Source organism: Anabas testudineus, chromosome 9, assembly GCF_900324465.2.
Source record: "Anabas testudineus chromosome 9, fAnaTes1.2, whole genome shotgun sequence".
In the NCBI taxonomy this organism is placed as follows: domain Eukaryota; kingdom Metazoa; phylum Chordata; class Actinopteri; order Anabantiformes; family Anabantidae; genus Anabas; species Anabas testudineus.
The window spans coordinates 4056304-4073503 of NC_046618.1; the positions used below are offsets into that span (position 1 = coordinate 4056304).

The window sequence follows — 17200 nt, forward strand, 5'->3', positions numbered from 1 at the left end:
GGGTACTGATCTGTTTCAATGTGACCGGGCTGTACCATCTCATATTTGGGCATAATTCATGATTATAAAATATAAAAATAGCCTTTTTATATTAATATAAAAGATTTATATAAAATATGAAAGCCTTTTGTTATAACGTTTTTAAAATTAATTCACACCAGCTTCAGCTTACTCCAGATTTTACTTGCTCAGTCATGTTTACCTGTTGAATAATTCATCCCCAAAGATAAAATCTCAAACAAAAACAACTATTCTTTAAACATAGAACTCAAATATCTCATTCGTAGTATATCTCCTATAAATATCTGGCTTGCAGATTTGTTTCATTTTGCTCCCTCTACTGCCCTGCCTGCAAACCCAACTAACAGCAATATACACTGCCCATCCAAAAAAATATACTAAATATACTTCTAAGATGACAATGTCATGATTCATCAGGCTCAAATTGTGAAAGACCGGTTCAGGGAGCATGACACATCATTTTCACACATGGATTATCCACCACAGAGTCTAACCCCACTGAGAATCTTTGGGATGTGCTGGAGAAGACTTTGGTCTGACTCTTCCATCATCAATACAAGATCTGAAAAATGAATGCAACTGTTGATGGGAATAAATGTTGTGACATTGCAGAAGCTTATCGCTTGCTGTAATTAATGCTAAAGTTGGTTCAAAGAAATATGGTGTGTGACTGTTTTGGGACAGTTAGTGTATATTACAGTAATACCACAAAGGTAGAGTGGAGACAACTGTTTTATTGATAGGAAATCTGTATTCACAAAATAACTTTATGAAATCAATAAAACAATCAACTGTGGACTATGCAATTGTTTGTAATTCTGTATTTAAACACTGTACATAATGTATAAATATGATCAATGCAAGTGCTATCTTCACGGAAACCATTTTATTTTAAAGCCTAGAGATGTTCCTCTACAGCCTGACAGAGTCAGCGTTGTAATCCCTATAAACAGTGAAACTGCACTTAACTGATTCCTCTGTATCGTACACAAATAATAGACTTGAGCAAAGACACAGGAATCTAAACATTTTTTAAACCAGCATATACAGTAAATCTGTAACACATTTTCTATTAACCTCAACAAGTTTTATAAACCTCTGTACTTTTTAGTATTTGTCCCTTTAATAAAAAACATCTTAAAATCTAGAGGACGGTAAATATATGGCACTATCAGTTTAATGTACGCTAATGATGTTCTTAGACAACTTTAGAGAGGCTTTAGAAAGCCAGAACGCTCGACAGTGGTGATGGTTTCCTGCCTCGAAAACTATCTGTAATTTGCACCTTTAACACCAAGTGGCAGCAGAAACTCACTGTAATTGTTTTTGTGAGGTGTGTATGTGTTTTAACCATTGGACTGAGGACATTTTAGCAGCCCTCACAAGGAGAAGGGTGTTTAAAGATTCATTTTGGGGTTAAGACTAGGTGTTAGGGTTACAATTTGGTTTTGGTTAGGGTAAAGTTTAGGGTGAGGCAGTTAGTTGTGATGGTTAGGATTAGAGTAAGGCAGTGCATGTGATAAAATATATAAAAAAAAGATACAAAGTAGATTAACATGGCCTACGCTACTATAGGGGGCTGGGGAATGCATTATGTCAATGAGTGTCTCCACACTGACTGTCATACAAAAATGTGTGTGCGTGTGTGTGTGTGTGTGTGTGTGTGTGCGTCAGCTCTGTGGCCTGATAGAAGCCAGCACTTATAAATAATTAATACCCTACTGCTGTTGCAGCATAAGTGAAAGGAGAGTGAGGATTGGAGCCAAAACGCAACAGTTCAGTAGTGTCTGGCAACACGGTGTAGGGTGTTCACTTTCTCTTTAGTCTGTGGTGAATAGTATTAACAAGGCTGTGAAGCAAGAAGGATCATCAGGGTGATGAGGCTCCATATCATTGTATCTTCTATTTCACTAATGCTTTCACAATTCTGTATCTTTAGTACTTTTTAATATGTTTTCCTGCTTTAGTCACATTTAGTAATTCTGTCATTTTTATAGTTGCTGTTTCAATGTTGTTTTTTTGTTGTTGTTGGTTTGTTTGTTTGGTGCCTTTTGGTGAGACTAGATTACTGAGCCTGATGTTAATGTTTGAAAGAACTTTTGTTGTTGTTTGTCTCCTCTATATGTATTATGTTCTTTAATAACTGCATTAACTCAAGACTTAACTGGTCTTAAATTAGATTTAAATTGTTTGATTGATAAAGACTCAGTAAAAACAAATAGTTATCAAAAGTGCCATTTAGATATTTTTTACTAACAGGCATCTAAATAATTAATTACAACCATTTTCCATGACTTACACAGGGGAGAAGTGTATTATGGGAATAAATATGCAGTCTCATTAATCCTGTTTTTTGAAAGAGTGATTAATTACTACGAGGTTTACAACTACTAAAAAATGTAGTCATCACCCAGGATTTCTTTTCAATGAAGAAATAGAACCAAAAGGAAACATTTCCGAAACATTAGCCTGACAACAACAATACCCATCTACTCACTCACCCACCCACCTAAGGATTACGACCGCAGTGGTTGTGACTCAGTTCTGCTGGTGTCACTTCATCCTTGCTGCAGTGTGATGCTGCACAGCAGACTGCACATGTACTGTGCTACTGTGAGCACTTCTGTCATGTTGTAATTGTCCCGTTCCTGTGGGACAAAATCAGCCTCCTGCTTCGGCTTGCCTGTGTGTGTGTGACTCAGGCAGACAAAATTTTGGCTAGGCTCCTCAGCAGCTCCTCCAAAACTGCAGGGCTCTGGGACATCTGCAATGCAGAAGTCTATATATAGCAGTGGAGTTACAGGGAGAGAGAGAGGGGGAGTGGGAGAGCTACAGAGACATAGAGAAAGAGACAGCATGAGGGAAAGGACAAGACGGAGGGAAAAAAGGAAAGACTGATCCTTGAACTGTAAATAAGCTGGAGCATAACACAGAGATATCAGATCAAATGTTGTTCTATGCTAAAAGCTAACTTTTACAGCACATCTTTTAAAAAGTCAATTCCCCAGTTACACCTTCTGAAAGCTGGTATTATACACTCGTAATAAACCCTGAATCACTGCATCACTCAGGACATCAACACTTGCCATGGCAAGGTCACTCATGAGTGTGTAGCCAGTTTCTCTGCGTGTAACTCCCTTTAAAGAGGAAATATAATTACATGCTTGTGGACTCTAAGCAACAGAAGGAGAGAAAGGTGGTTGTTAAATGCTGAAGTTGAGGATTTATTGCTTTATCTTCAAGGGTCTCAGGAGGGCAGTGGAGGAGGCAGAGGAGAGCAAATCAATTATGTATGCACCTCCACAACAACAGAATCTGCTGACAGCAGAGCTCAGCACACACGCAGCGACAGCGCAGCCAAATCAAGGGCGACTCCACAGTCCGGCCAGTCCGGCAGGCCACATGCCTGCAGAGCTGTGAGGCTGGCCAGGAGCGTGAATTTTCAATAAATCTGCCCTCTGACACATTCCCTGTGTCCCTCGCCACCATAGAGGTCCATTTCGAGTCCTGACTCTCCGTGTGTCAAACGAGGAAAGACAGAGCATCAATCATAGTGAATCCAACATGCAGAGAGAGGAGGGCTTGAGAATCACTAGAGACTTTAAGAAACGTATTTAACATTAGGGAGTAATGTAACATAATGCTGAACAGCAGCATTTTGGTGCTTTCTCTGATTTATAGTTTTCAAACTTTGTTTCACATCGCCGCATGTTTTAGCAATCTGCTCCAAGATGTACAAAAATGTACAAAAGCTAAGGAACTCAACTAAAAAATAGATTTCTCTGGGCTTCAGTGTACTGAAAAAATGTTTACATCCTACTACTGCTTAGGTTGTTTGATCATTAATAAAACATCATCATGTTACTAACTCAAGACAATTTACAAGCTGGTCATATTTTGCATAAAGAATTTACATCTGTGACATAACTAAAGCTGTCAAATGATTGGAGTAGAGTACAAATACTAGCATAAACACATGTGCAATTACCTCCAAAGTGTACTGAAGTACAGTACCTGAGTAAATAGATGTACTAAGTTACTTTCTACCTCTGGTCGCAGCATGGTGGAGAATGCCAGTACATCACTGTAGCAAGATGAGAAGTTAAACCACTGAAGGTCAACAAAAGATTTCCACCTGCAACAGCTCAGATTCTGTACTTGTTAGTTTACTTCCCAAGAGATGTTCTTTCGTCCATATACTAAATATGAAACTACACAGACAGCCTTCAGCTGGTCAGAGGGTTGAAACGTGTGCTGGATGTAGTTATGGTACCTTCCTGCTAAGCAGTGTCTAATGGTAGCATCATATTTAGCATACAGATGGGACACCTCTCAACAACTGAATATACATATTTCCCAGAACCATTTTACTCCTTTAACATCACACTTTATGCTACAGCTTCCGATAACATAGCACAACACTAATGCAGAAAATGATAATTGACTTTATTAATCCTCTTGTGGACAGGCAGCTTCAGTTCCACTTCAGTTGTTTGGAGTTCAGCTCTTATCCAGGGAAACTTCCAAGCAGATACACTTTATTTAAAATAAGAAGAAAAAAAGAGTTCTAGTTGTCTATGTGAAATATTGTTGAACTTCTTATTGATTGTCCCAAGCCTCTTTGCTGTATTAGATTGCAATGTCTTTTCCTGAAACTCACATCTTGTTATAAAAAAACAACATTTGTCCTTGCTGCTTTTCTGACACTTGTATTGATTGCCTGTTAGTGCTGATAATGTTTTGCCGCTGTGCTGATTCTCCCTTCCACCCACACACTCGCAGGACTAACAGTCTGCAAACAGGGAAATGAACAGTCTTTGGCTGTGATGTAGTTTTTGCTGGTGACAGCTGTGCTGGTGGGCCGGCGTTTGCAGGTGCCATCCATCTTAGCTCTGCCCCTTCCTTCACCTGTGGGAGGAGGGCAGGCATGAGCAATAGTAACACCCTGCTGAAATTATGCACCTCTGCCCATTAATGAAACGGTATTGACTGCAGCCTGAAGGCTAAGGAGGCAGTCAGGGTTGTTTGGTATGTAGGGATGAAAGTAAAGAGTTACTGTGTATAGGCGCCTTTGAGCAAAGCACCTGCTCCAGATTTATATTTTGTAATTAATACATCTGCAGATTGTTTCCACAGAAACATAAAAATGGGAGCAACACAGCTGCAGATGATAAAATCAATGATGGCTGAATTCCGTGCATCTTATTCAGTTTCAGAGTCCGGCGATTTTGCTGACTCACTATCACATTGTCACAATATACAGGAAACGCTGACCAGACTGCTAAGACCTGCAAAAAGGCAGCCAATGTGTTTCAGCAGCAAAATGATCTAGAATTATCGGCTCACGGTTGTATGCCTAAGGGAGCTGCTTCAAACATACAACTACACTGTGGCAGAATAACGGGACAGCACAACCAGTAACTGTCGTAAGTTACTATAACTACTTAATAATAAACATTCATTCATGTATATTCATTGATTCATATAAAACACTGTTTGTTTTCCAGTCACATACTGAAGACAGTGGATGTGTTATTCTGCTCTGGTGTTATAAACAACAAAATTGACATTTTTTTTCCGAGGGCTCAGTCCCACCTCGATCAAGCTGGATGGACCTTGAGATAATTCAATTCAATTTTATCTTATTTGTATTGCGCCAAACCACAACACATGCCATCTCAGTGTTTAAGGTTTAAGATCTTACAAAATATTTTGTAAGATCTTTCTGTATATAGAATTATATAGAAAACCCAACAACCCCACTTAAGCAGCACTAGGCAGTGCAGACAGTGGAGAAGATAAACTCCCTTTAACAGGCAACAAAAAACAACAACAACAACCATCAGCAAAAACACTGGGCAGGTAGCTGGGTATCATCTGCATAGCATTGGAAATGTATATATATTAGTGTTTTCTAATAATATTATCTAATAATATAAGGCAATATATGGAGTCAAAAGAATTAGCCCAAGCACAGAACCCTGTGGAACTCAATTTGTGTGCATGGAAGACTCGTAATTAATATGCACAAACTAGAATCTATCCAATAGATAAGATTTAAACCATCCTAGTGCTGTTCCTTCAGCCCCAGTGACATGTTCCAGTCTGTGTAATAGAATGTTGTGATCTATACTGTTGAATGCAGCACTAAGATCTGACAAGACGAATATAGAGAGTAGTCTGTTGTCTGATGCTAAGAGAAGATAGTTAGTGACGTTTACCAGTGCAGGTTTCTGCACTATGATACACTCTAAATCCTCTAAATACTCTTAAGTCTTGCAAATTAATCTAGAGCTGTTGTAAATGTGACTTCATCTATGCTAGTGCCCCACCTCTCACCTTACGACAGCTGGGATAGGCTTCAGCACTCCCGTAATCCTTGAGAGGAAAAGTGGATAGGATATTGGATGGTCAATGGTCAAAGTCACTTCCCATCAACATTGAATTCCACAACCACGTGGAGGGGATTTTATTATCTACCACAATCATCCACTTGAAATCATGAGTGAACTAATATGAGTCTGAGTCTGGACAGACTAGTGTAATCTGTAATGCCGTAATGCGAGCACTGAAGAACTACATGGCAATATGCCAATCAGGTCTAATTATCTTATCATATAGTGTCAATCGTCAAGCCACTTTTTATTAAATATCCCCATGTATCGCAGTATATTCAAACTTACTTATTGAAAACTTGAGAGGATTTGAATATTAACAAAGGCTCTTTTGTGTTTACCTAGTTATCACAATAGAGCACAGAACATATATTGTTTTAAACAATGTTGTTGTAAATCTCAACTATAATTCAGGACATTAAAAACACAGAGATTCGCTGAATGTTTGGTTAATAAATGTCTTTATTTGGCTTTGAGAGAAACATCACTGCATGAGCAGCACGTATACAGTCACAGTTGTATAGCAGAACGGTCTGGAAAGTGTCAGCACTCCTCAGCCTCCCCAGCAATAAATGAGATGCAGGTGAAAACATGTTTTATTTTCAATTTCAGTCATGGTTAAGGCAAGTTTTTAATTGAACACACAACAAGCAAAAATCGATCCCATCCAGCAAATATTCAAGCTCCAAGATTCAGGCCATGCATTCATTCCCTATGTTTGATTCATTTGTCACAAAGAAAAGCAAACAGAGTGAAATTATTAACAAATCGTGAGTAGAAACAGTTCAGGGTGGAGTAAGTAATAAAATGGGTTATGGGGAAAATAGCCCTTATATGAGTCTCTGTACCATACATCCATGACTCCAGTGGCATCTGCCCTGCCTGTCACTTGCAGTCTGATCTGAGGGCTGTCAGTGTCACCATCAGCTGTCTGACGCCAGTGCTCTCTGTCCCCTTCTTCTTATCATCAGCTAAATTAAACAAAAGAATCACCATGTTTGTGTGAGGAGACAGGAGTGAAACAAAAGAAATGAAGTAGTTGCAGATAAATATTAAACTCTGACTGAAGAGATGGCTAAAAAAAATCTTAGACAAATGAATCAATCAAGGGGTGGGGGGGGATAAGTTATATTCCCCCAAAAAATGTATATAGCAGCAGTTTAATCTCTACATTTTTCATTCCTAAAGATGCACTTCCTTATTGAGAAGCTGCTGCACTCCTCCTTTCACCTTTCAGAAAATAATCACCCGCCTTCCAAACACTTTTGTATTTACAGCTTTTCTCAGCTCTACGTCGCCGTTATTGCTGTGCTGTGACACCGCAGTGACTGAAAGGGAATGGGAATAAAAGGGCGGGGTCGGGGGGGGGGTGGCTGAACGTGTGGCGGTACATTTCATTTTGTCGTGGTGGGACGACACGCTGTATTGAGTGGGTGGACTTACAATGGAGTAAAAAGCATTCACCTGCTGTGTGATGTGTGGGGGCCTGACTTCCAGTTCAGATTCAATCTCTTTCAACCTCCCCGTGTGTGCCCAGGCTGACTTTCAGGAATGAGCAGGTAGAGTTTTGCTCTGTGAGAAAATCGTTACTTACAGGACTCCCCAACTTTTAAATGTAAAAATCAAATAGCACCGTAAAAGTTGGACCGGCTGTTTCTCGTTCTCTAAGATCTGTGCGTTAGTCTTAAAGTCTGTGTGCTGATAATATTACTACTGATTGCTGTTACTGTGAAGATTGATCACTAATGGCACATTTACTGTTGCTCAAGTGAGGAAAAGTCACCCCCCCTTGTTATTGAACGAGTGAAACTTTGTGGCATCATGCTAGCTTCCCTGCACGTCTCCTTGCTCTTGTGTGATGTGAAGTTATGGTCTCTGCAGAATGTGTGAATGAATGTAATGGATCTATTACCTTCTAAAGCTCCTCCTTCATCTAATACAGCTTGTACTAATCACTTCTGAGTTACAGAGCAAACAGAGACAGAAAACACCGGTGTCTGAAGTGTGATTGGTGGGTTATGGAACGTGTTGATGATGTCGGTGATGTTGACCATGACAACACAAGCAGTTTAGCTCTTGGTGTTCTTGTCGGTGGAGCTCTCCTTCTTCTTCTCCTTCTCCTCCTTCTCTTTAGGCTTCTCCTCCTCTTCTTCTTCTTCCTCCTCTTCCTCCTTCTCTCCTTCACCCTCGCCCTCTTCCTGGTCATCTCCCTCCTCTGCTTCCTCTCCATCTTCTCCCTCCTCGCCTTCTTCCTCTTCTCCCTCCTCCTCTTCCTCTTCGTTCTGCTCCTCCGCTGCCTCCTCTTCCTCCTCCTCAGGCTTGGCGCCAGACTTCCTATAGGCTCCAAGGGTGTAGGTGCGAGCCGACATGTAGGAGAAGCCGGGGTAGCCCGACTGGACCATAGCTCCGCCAACAGAGCTGAGGCGGCACTCCTCCCCTTCCAGCAGCTTCCTGTATAGACAGACATGGGGGACAAGAGACGATGTCACCTCTAGTGTGAGCCTGAGGGATCTAATGTCACTTTAGCATCAGTGGCAGCGTCCCTGCTGTCTGTTTTGATATATTTGCCCAGAACATTATCACTGCTGCTGTCTTACAGTGTTACAGTGGGAAGGGATTGATTGATTTAACAACACTGAAACCACATAGTGTTCTAGCATTCGTGGCACTGTTGCACTGAACATGTAGACAGGAATGAGAGGGCGAGATGACAACTGACTGGCAAACACAGTCTCTAGAATCAATCCTTGGATATTGCAGTTACACACCATGTCTTTAAAACTAGGCCGGACACACCAAAATAGTTTCTTTCTAAATGAGTGACGCAGTGGAAGTTGACCTCATCCAGATTTCTGTAGGTTTCTGTGAGCTGTAATGTTTTCTATGTAGAATAAATGTAGTTTGTCTTTGTTTGCCATCATATAGCTACGTACAGCACTGTGCACCGTGAAAGGCCCTTAGTTTAAACTGATGACTGCTGTATTGTTTGTAATGTAGCCAACCTGTAGGCAGCAATCTCAATGTCCAGGGCCATCTTGACGTTCAGTAGGTCCTGGTATTCACGCAGGTGACGAGACATTTCTCCTTTAGTGCTGCGCAGGGCGGCCTCCAGCTGCTGAATGGTATCCTACACAAAAACACATGAAATTGTCAAGCCTGCTTAAATAATCCCATTATTCTCTGTCTGTTATTCATTTATTTAGTCTTTCTAAAACACTGGACACTTATTGTTACTGTCTATCTGTTGCCTGATTTTGTTTTATCTGCATCATTTCATGATGCTCTCTTTACCGGGTCTCTCCCACCCCAGTGGGTCTTTTATTTTGTTAAACAAAGGTTCAATTTAACTAATTTAAAGAAACACCAAACTCTCACTACCCCATGTTATTTATGTACCTGCATTTCTCCAATTTCATTGTTATGGCGTTCTTCCATTTCTGCAATCTGCCTCTCCAAAGCCTCATTGTGGCCCCTGAGGGCCTCAATCTCCAGGGTGCGGGCCTGCACCTGCCTGCGGTACTCGCTCAGCTCTTCTTTGGAGTGCTTGATGGCGTCCTGGTTACGGGCAGCTGCCTCAGTAACGCTGGCAAACTTGGAGCGGTACCACTCCTCGGCCTGGACCTGGTTCCTGGATGACAGGTTCTCATACTGAGCCCGGATTTCCTTCAGGGCGGCTGCCAGGTCCGGTTTGCTCACATCCATCTCCACTGACACCTGGATGTTGGAGGGGGGAGGGGGGTGCTTGTTATTAGTAGTTATAAGTAAAGGTTTTTTATAACGGGCCTAAATAACACTGACACACTGAATATCAGCTGACTTTAACTGTGGCTGTAATTTGAATATTTTGACCATTTGAATTTACCATAGATAAAATCTATTGGTCTATTTGTAGTTAATGGATGAACCCGTCTGATGGTGATGGTTTTATACAAAGAAATAAAATACCTAAACTTTTAATCCAACTGTACAAAATCATTGTCGTTTACCTGTGTTACAGTTCGACTGTGTCCAGTTGACATACTCTACTTACTGGATGTAAAATGCAGTATGATGGACTGCTGCAGGACTGATGAATCGACTGCTGACTCAGGCTTTCAGGGAAAGCTCTGCTGTCAATAGCTTACATGACAATAGTATTCCCTGCAGGGAAGAGGAGAAACCCTGGAGAAATCTACCCAGCAACCGTTGTTCTACTGCTGCACGTTCAATAACCTGATCCAATCTGTCTGTGGCCGTCTCCAAACTTGTAGTGTGCGACATGAGCTCTGATACAGAGACAATAGCTCCTTGTAAACTCAGAGGAACTCTACAGGCTACCAGCACTTGTCACTGTTGTTAAAACAATGTGTCGGGGTATGTCCCGCTGGTTGCCCGGTGGGACGACCACACCCCGGAATTATCCGCATTTGTGTCTGTCCCTCCCCCCTCTGCACCCTCCCCCCGACTCTTTTTATGAGAACATACTTATCCACAACTTATCAGGCTGATTATTAACCCACGTTTGTGCATTTGCAGCATAAAGAGCATAAATGTGTCCCTGACTGTAAAACTGTAATCATAGAATAATATTCGCACCGTTTTGGGAAAAACACTTTGCATCGATGACCTTCCTTTTTTTTGTTTTGTTTTTATATTTTTTTTTATCTAAACATAAAGACACAGAAATAAACTGTAGACTAAAGTTTGCGCGCGGGACGCTGCGGGGTCAGCGCGCGGCGCTGAGACGGAACTGCAGTGCCATCAATTATCCAGCGCGCAGCACAGGACGCAGCGCGCCGTCACAAGGACAGACGACTGGAACTTTAAATTCAAAGCCAGAGGCTGCAGTTTATTCCTGTTCCACTGCAGGACACCTGCTGATACGGTGTAAACCCAGCTGAGGGGAGCCTGCGCATTTGAATAAGTCACACACACACACATCTTCACTAATGTACTGCAAAGAAGTGGTGACGTTCTGCTTTATCAGGTAAACTACAGAGCAACATGAATGTGGTCAGGAAAACAAGGCCACGAGGAGTGGGGACCAGCTATTATCGAGTTTTTGCGCACGGGGCGCACTGAGCACCACTGGTCATAAATCTCTCACCAGCTGGAGGTACAGGGACCCACTGGGATGTGCACCTACCTGTGTGGCCTGCAGAGACGCCTGCAGCTCCTGCAGCTCCTCCTCATGAACTTTCCTGAGGAAGGCGATCTCGTCCAGCAGAGACTCCACTTTCTTCTCCAGCTCGAGGCGCGCCAGCGTGGCGTCGTCCACGTCCTTTCGGTAGCCTTTCAGGGCATTCTCCGCTTCCTCGCGCAGCCTGCTCTCCTCCTCCAGTTTCTCCCTCACGCGCTCCAGCGTGTCGTTCATCTGCACGCAGTCGAGGTGCATCTGGCTCTTCTCGTGCGTCAGCTCCTCCACGCGCGCCCGCAGCTCTCGGATCTCCTGCTCGTAGAGCTCGTGCAGGCGCGACGGCTCGCTGTTGCGCTGCCGCAGCATCGTCACCTCCGCCTCCAGGACTTTGTTCTGCTGCTCCAGGTTGTGCACCTTCTCGATGAAGGACACGAAGCGGTCGTTGAGGCCCTGCAGCTGCTCCTTCTCGTTGGTGCGGATGATCTTGAGTTCGTTGGTGACCGCGGTAGACTGGGTCAGGTCCATCATGGAGTCCGGCATGGAGGAGAGGACGCGGCCGGGTGCCGCTGTCCTGCGGTAGGTGGTGGAGGACACCACGGAGGGGGAACCATAGACGCGGTGGCTGCTGCGGTATCCCGCAGAGTGCAGGCGGGACGGGCTGCTGCTGCTGCCCAGACCCACACGGCCGGACCGGGGGGCATCTCCGAAAATCTTCCGATAGGAGCTGCTGGTGTAAATGTCGCTGGAGTAACTCATGTTTCCTTCACCCTGGTGGTGTCCGGTCCCACTGCTCTGTCCAAGAGATAGCGGATAGTGGTGTGTGAGGGTAAGCGTGTATGTGTGTGTGTGTGAGGGAGAGAGAGAGGAAGAGAGAGAGAGAGAAAGTGAGATGCGAGTGATGTCTGGCCAGGACAGGTGCTTTTATAGTGAAGGCGCTGGCGCATCATTTGACGCAGGGACAACGGAGGACGAGGGGAAACCTGCAGCTTTTGCAGAAAGCTTCCACCCTCTGGGGAGACACGAATTCACTCATGCAGCTCCTCTCGTCTGCCCTGAAGCGAGAGCATCAACACAACTCTAAATGAATTTAACGTTGTGTGCTGTAAGGACTTCATCGCAGCCTGTTAATGTCGATTCACTCTTTTTCTCAGTTCTGAGTTCATGACAAATAAAATCACAGCTTATCATCACACGTGAATTCCAAGTTTCCCTTTTTCCATGTATTATCACTGGACTGTCTCATGTCACTCTCCACTCTCCACTGCTATTGCAGTTTTTCTTTGCTGTCCCAACAAAGTGCCAAATGGTATCGATGTGCAGAGTTGCGCGTCAGAGTGTGTTTTGGTGCTGCAGTCTCCATCCAGCACCCCCACCCCACCCCCCGAACTCCGCATTATCGGAATGCGGGATGAGACTCTTTATAGCGGCCTGCTTCTTGCTGTGCCATATGATCAGAGCCTCATCTGCAGCCCTGATGATGGGTGAAGCTGCTGTCTGTCGCTATTGTGCTGGATGCACACGGGCTTTATGGAACTACATCATATTCAACTGTGCATTTGCTAGACATAAATGTTGCTGCCATTATTATTATTAAGGTGTCATCATGATTCTATGATGTACATAGTTTCAAATTGTTCCCTAAAACTAAAATTAATTCTTTAAATGTCCCTGTTATCACATGTGCCTGTTTTAAAAATAAGTACATATTCTTTCCTGAGTCAGAGTCTTTGTCCTGTACAAGTGCTGCGCAGAGCTGTCTCTGGCCTTGGTCCTGATCTAGTCAGGAGCAGGACCACGCCCCTGCACAGGAGACAACGCTCTCCCACAGATCTGCAGCCTCACCGCCTCCAAACAGCGCGCAGGGCGCCTCCTGTGCACCGCCGGTCTGGAAAGCGGCCCAGACACTGACCACAGGCATCAGATACGGAGACAAGTCATCTGAAATAAAAAAAAAAGAGTCCCTTTGTCAGGGTTCTTTACAACAACAATGAATAAACAGTTAAAGAAAAACTCAATGCTTTCGAGAGGAAAATGGAAACTAGTTATTCTTATGAAATAGGCTTCAAACAGTGCAACAACATTATATAACCAATCATTAAAACAGTCTTCACACAGAGGAGTTCCTTCATCAGTGCAGTGACCTCCTCCTGCTTTGTTTTAGGGCTACATGTGAAAGCACTGTCATTATATGTAATATGTTTAGTGGATGTGTTCATTTTGTTGTTGGAAAACTAAACTACTAATAAAGAATAAAGATTGCGGGCTAGAGTTTGGATTTTTACTTACACATTTTAAACACAAGGAGGCGCTAATCCACCAGTGTTGCTTCACAAGTCCAGCAGAGCTGGAGCTGATGCTGAGCACATGTAAACAACAGCATCATCCTCACTGTTATTAGCACAACATTCAGTTTCATGCTGTAATTGCTTCTAACTGAAATAACTACCATCACTTGTACAATAGGTGACTGTGCATATCAAAGTGGAGTCATGCAGTTTTTCCATTTGTGGATTCTGCCGTTCACTGATGTCTGGTCTCCAAAGTCACTACACTCATCAGTTTTCAGAAAGAAAGGCTGCAGGCTACAGGATTACAGTGCACAATATCAGACACACTTATACAGAAGGCAAATGGAGTGAGTTATCAGAACAGAGGAGACAATGAATGAATGGGAAAAACTATTGAGTAGATAAGCTCCCGGAACTGATTTAGATAGGTGAGTGTGTGTGTGTGTGTGTGTGTGTGTGTGTGTGTGTGTGTGTGTGTGTGTGTGTGTGTGTTGACCGTCTGTGGTAACAAAAGGGTCTACTGCAGCGGGAGGATGCTAGTGACTCAGCAGGAAATGACAGGTAGCCAGAACTGTCTGATTTCTGTCATTATGAGTGTCTCCAACCTGCCCGTGCACCTTCACAGCGCCTGTGGACACAGCGCAGCAACAAGACAGATGCCACCTTGATTTAATTCATTTAGCTGAAGGCATCATGTCGCTCAGTGAGCTGATACTGTACATGCCATCAAATCCTCATTCACTCAGTCACATGAAGTATTCCATCAGCTGTAATACAAAACTGCTGCGCTCGCTGCAGCATCAGACACAGACTTCCAGTGCACTCTGCAGTGAGCACAGATTTTTTTTTCTTTTGCATCAGTGAACAACTAGATATTAATACTGAAGCAACAGTGTAATGACAAACAAGCGCACAGTGGAGAGCCTCTAGCAATCCCTGCCCTGCCTTTCAGCACGTGGACAGTGCCACCAGTTGGATTTTCCAGGTGCTGTGCTTCAGTGCTTTACACTGTAAAGCAGGAAGAGGGTGCTGTTCTTCAAGGAGAAGCAGATTTCAGGGATTGTCACATTGGTAAATGGTGGAACACCTGAGAGGGTGATGGGAAAAAGGCATAAAGACCAAAAGATTGAAATGATGACTATTAGTTTCCTATAAAAGGAAAATGAAACACAAACATGTGGAGCAATGCAACCTTATAGATTTTTAAATGGTATCTTTTCATCCTATAACAGAAAAAACACACAGTGATGATGGCTGCATTCCATTTATTTTGCCTTTATCCACTGTAGGCATCTAGCGATACAAGGTTTTACGTTACATAACACATCTGCTACTATAACTTTAATATTTTCACTTCCTGCTGATGCATTGTTACACCAGATGGTTCCAAAGACCAGTGTTAGCAACAGTAAATGCAGAATGATGATGTTTCTTTGTTCCTGACATGCAGGAGGTAAACAGCAGTAACTTCATATAGGCTGATGTGGCTTTTTTTAAACTAACATTACAGGTGAAGGTGGCTCATGTTTTATGCGATGCTGCCCACTGATTGTTTGGTTTATCAGTACCTGTAACATTAGTCTGTGCAGCCTCTAGGAGCATCATTGCTACTTTTATACAGGATCTCTTTGTGTCAGTGTGGATAAAAAATTAAATTAAATGCTGCTATACAACGTCACCTAATTAGTGCTGATGTTTGGGTTATATTATTTATTTACCCTGTCCCCTGATCTTCCCCTGCTGGGACACCAGCATAATGTATGACTTTCCCTTTATTAGCCTCTACTCTAACCTTTCTCATTTTTCTTGAGTCCCAACCGCAGCTGCAGCCAGCTCTGCTACACTATCCTCGCTGTGGTTTCATCTAATCCACCGTAAACGTTGTTCCAAAGGGGCTGCTAGCACTGTGGAGCTGTTCAACTGCAGCACAACAGCCACAGTTTATCAGAAACAGAGCTAAAACAACTTATACTATCAGTGAATATGAGCCATCTTTCAGCCAGTGTGGTATAAACAATATAATAATTCATATTAATGTCAACCATCAACTCAGAAACTCCCAGAGCTCTGCAGAGGCCCTGATACAGACCACTTCCAGCAACCCCGCTTCTTTGAAGCTCGTTTCCCTTTGGTGCTTTGATATGCCAGGTGTGACTCACAAGTGCTAAGCGAGAGTTTCTGTGAAGAGCTTTACTACGAGTCACGCACAGGCCACTCAGCTCCCGCGCTTTTGTTCTGTCTTGGATGCACTGATCTTGTCTGATGTGCACTCTTCACTCCAGTCCCCCGAGATCCCTCTTCCCCACATGCCAACAATCTCCTCCATCTGTTTGCACACACACAAACACACACAAACACACACACACAGAGCAAGCACACGTGCACACACATTCAGTTCTCTATTCCTTGATGAGAGCTGTCGTCTGTGATGCAGGGTGATCATTTATGGCTGTTGCTACTCATCCACTTCCTGCACAGACTTTGTGATCAGACATGGAGACTTACTGTATCTAGCTGCTGCGCGATTTCTTTTCAGGTTATGAAATCCCCGTCATCTGGGAGGTACTACTGCAGCCGGAGGAGCAGAACAGAGAGGAGGTTCCTTGAAGGGCAACTTCACCATTTTGGACTACAGTTGCAGTTTGGAGGGTGCATGTATAGAAGTGGTATTAAACGTCTGTGTATTAAAATAGCTCTCTGCTTTCAGCTGAAACTCCTAGTTTCCCAGCTGGGTTAAGATTACATCACTTTAAGGAGTTCTTTATGAGCAGGCTGACCAAGACTACTACCTACCAACCAAGTTGACATTGAGGAAACATTGAGCAAGTCAGTGTTGAGAATGAATCAAAACCATTTTTAATTATTAATACACTTTTATTTTTGTGTTCAAAACCTCTGGTTTTAGATTATATACTTAAATTGTAATTTAGGCTGTAAAACTGAAGCCATTTACCTGCTGATCTTTTTGAGATATTTGATTTGCCATAGCAGCAACATACATGTGGAACCACGAACAATAGTGATGGCTCAGTTCCACTAAACGTAGCTATAGTCACAGTAACTCTTTGATGGTGATTGGTTGACTGAGCTTGGCTTCGGTTTCTTCTCCTCTGTAGCACGACGTGCACAGTATTAAGACCAGACACTGGCGAACCTGAATGGAATGTCCTACCTGTGTGTTCCTATGACGCATCAAGATGTCTGACAAGTCAGAAAGTACAATGAAAACTAACAGTTCAACTGAACAGAGAAAATAACAGCGTATTACTGTTTATGAACAAATAACAAACAGTAACTTCTATCTTGACTCCTAAATACCACCCCTCTTCTTACCATGCTTCATCATCATCATCAGCTGTCGTGACTGTGGGAGAGTTAGG

At 43.0% G+C, this 17200-nt stretch overlaps 1 protein-coding gene across 1 annotated transcript; it reads right to left on the reverse strand.

Annotated features, from left to right (window-relative positions):
• Positions 1-7782: 7782 nt before the first annotated feature.
• zgc:65851 (Filament_head and Filament domain-containing protein) lies at positions 7783-12419 on the reverse strand. Its single transcript, XM_026342509.1, has 4 exons — positions 11542-12419; positions 9813-10130; positions 9419-9543; positions 7783-8867 (listed from the first exon to the last, which is right to left on the reverse strand). The coding sequence occupies exons 1-4, from the start codon at positions 12286-12288 to the stop codon at positions 8486-8488; spliced, it is 1572 nt and encodes a 523-aa protein (XP_026198294.1). The 5' UTR covers positions 12289-12419; the 3' UTR covers positions 7783-8485.
• Positions 12420-17200: the final 4781 nt, after the last annotated feature.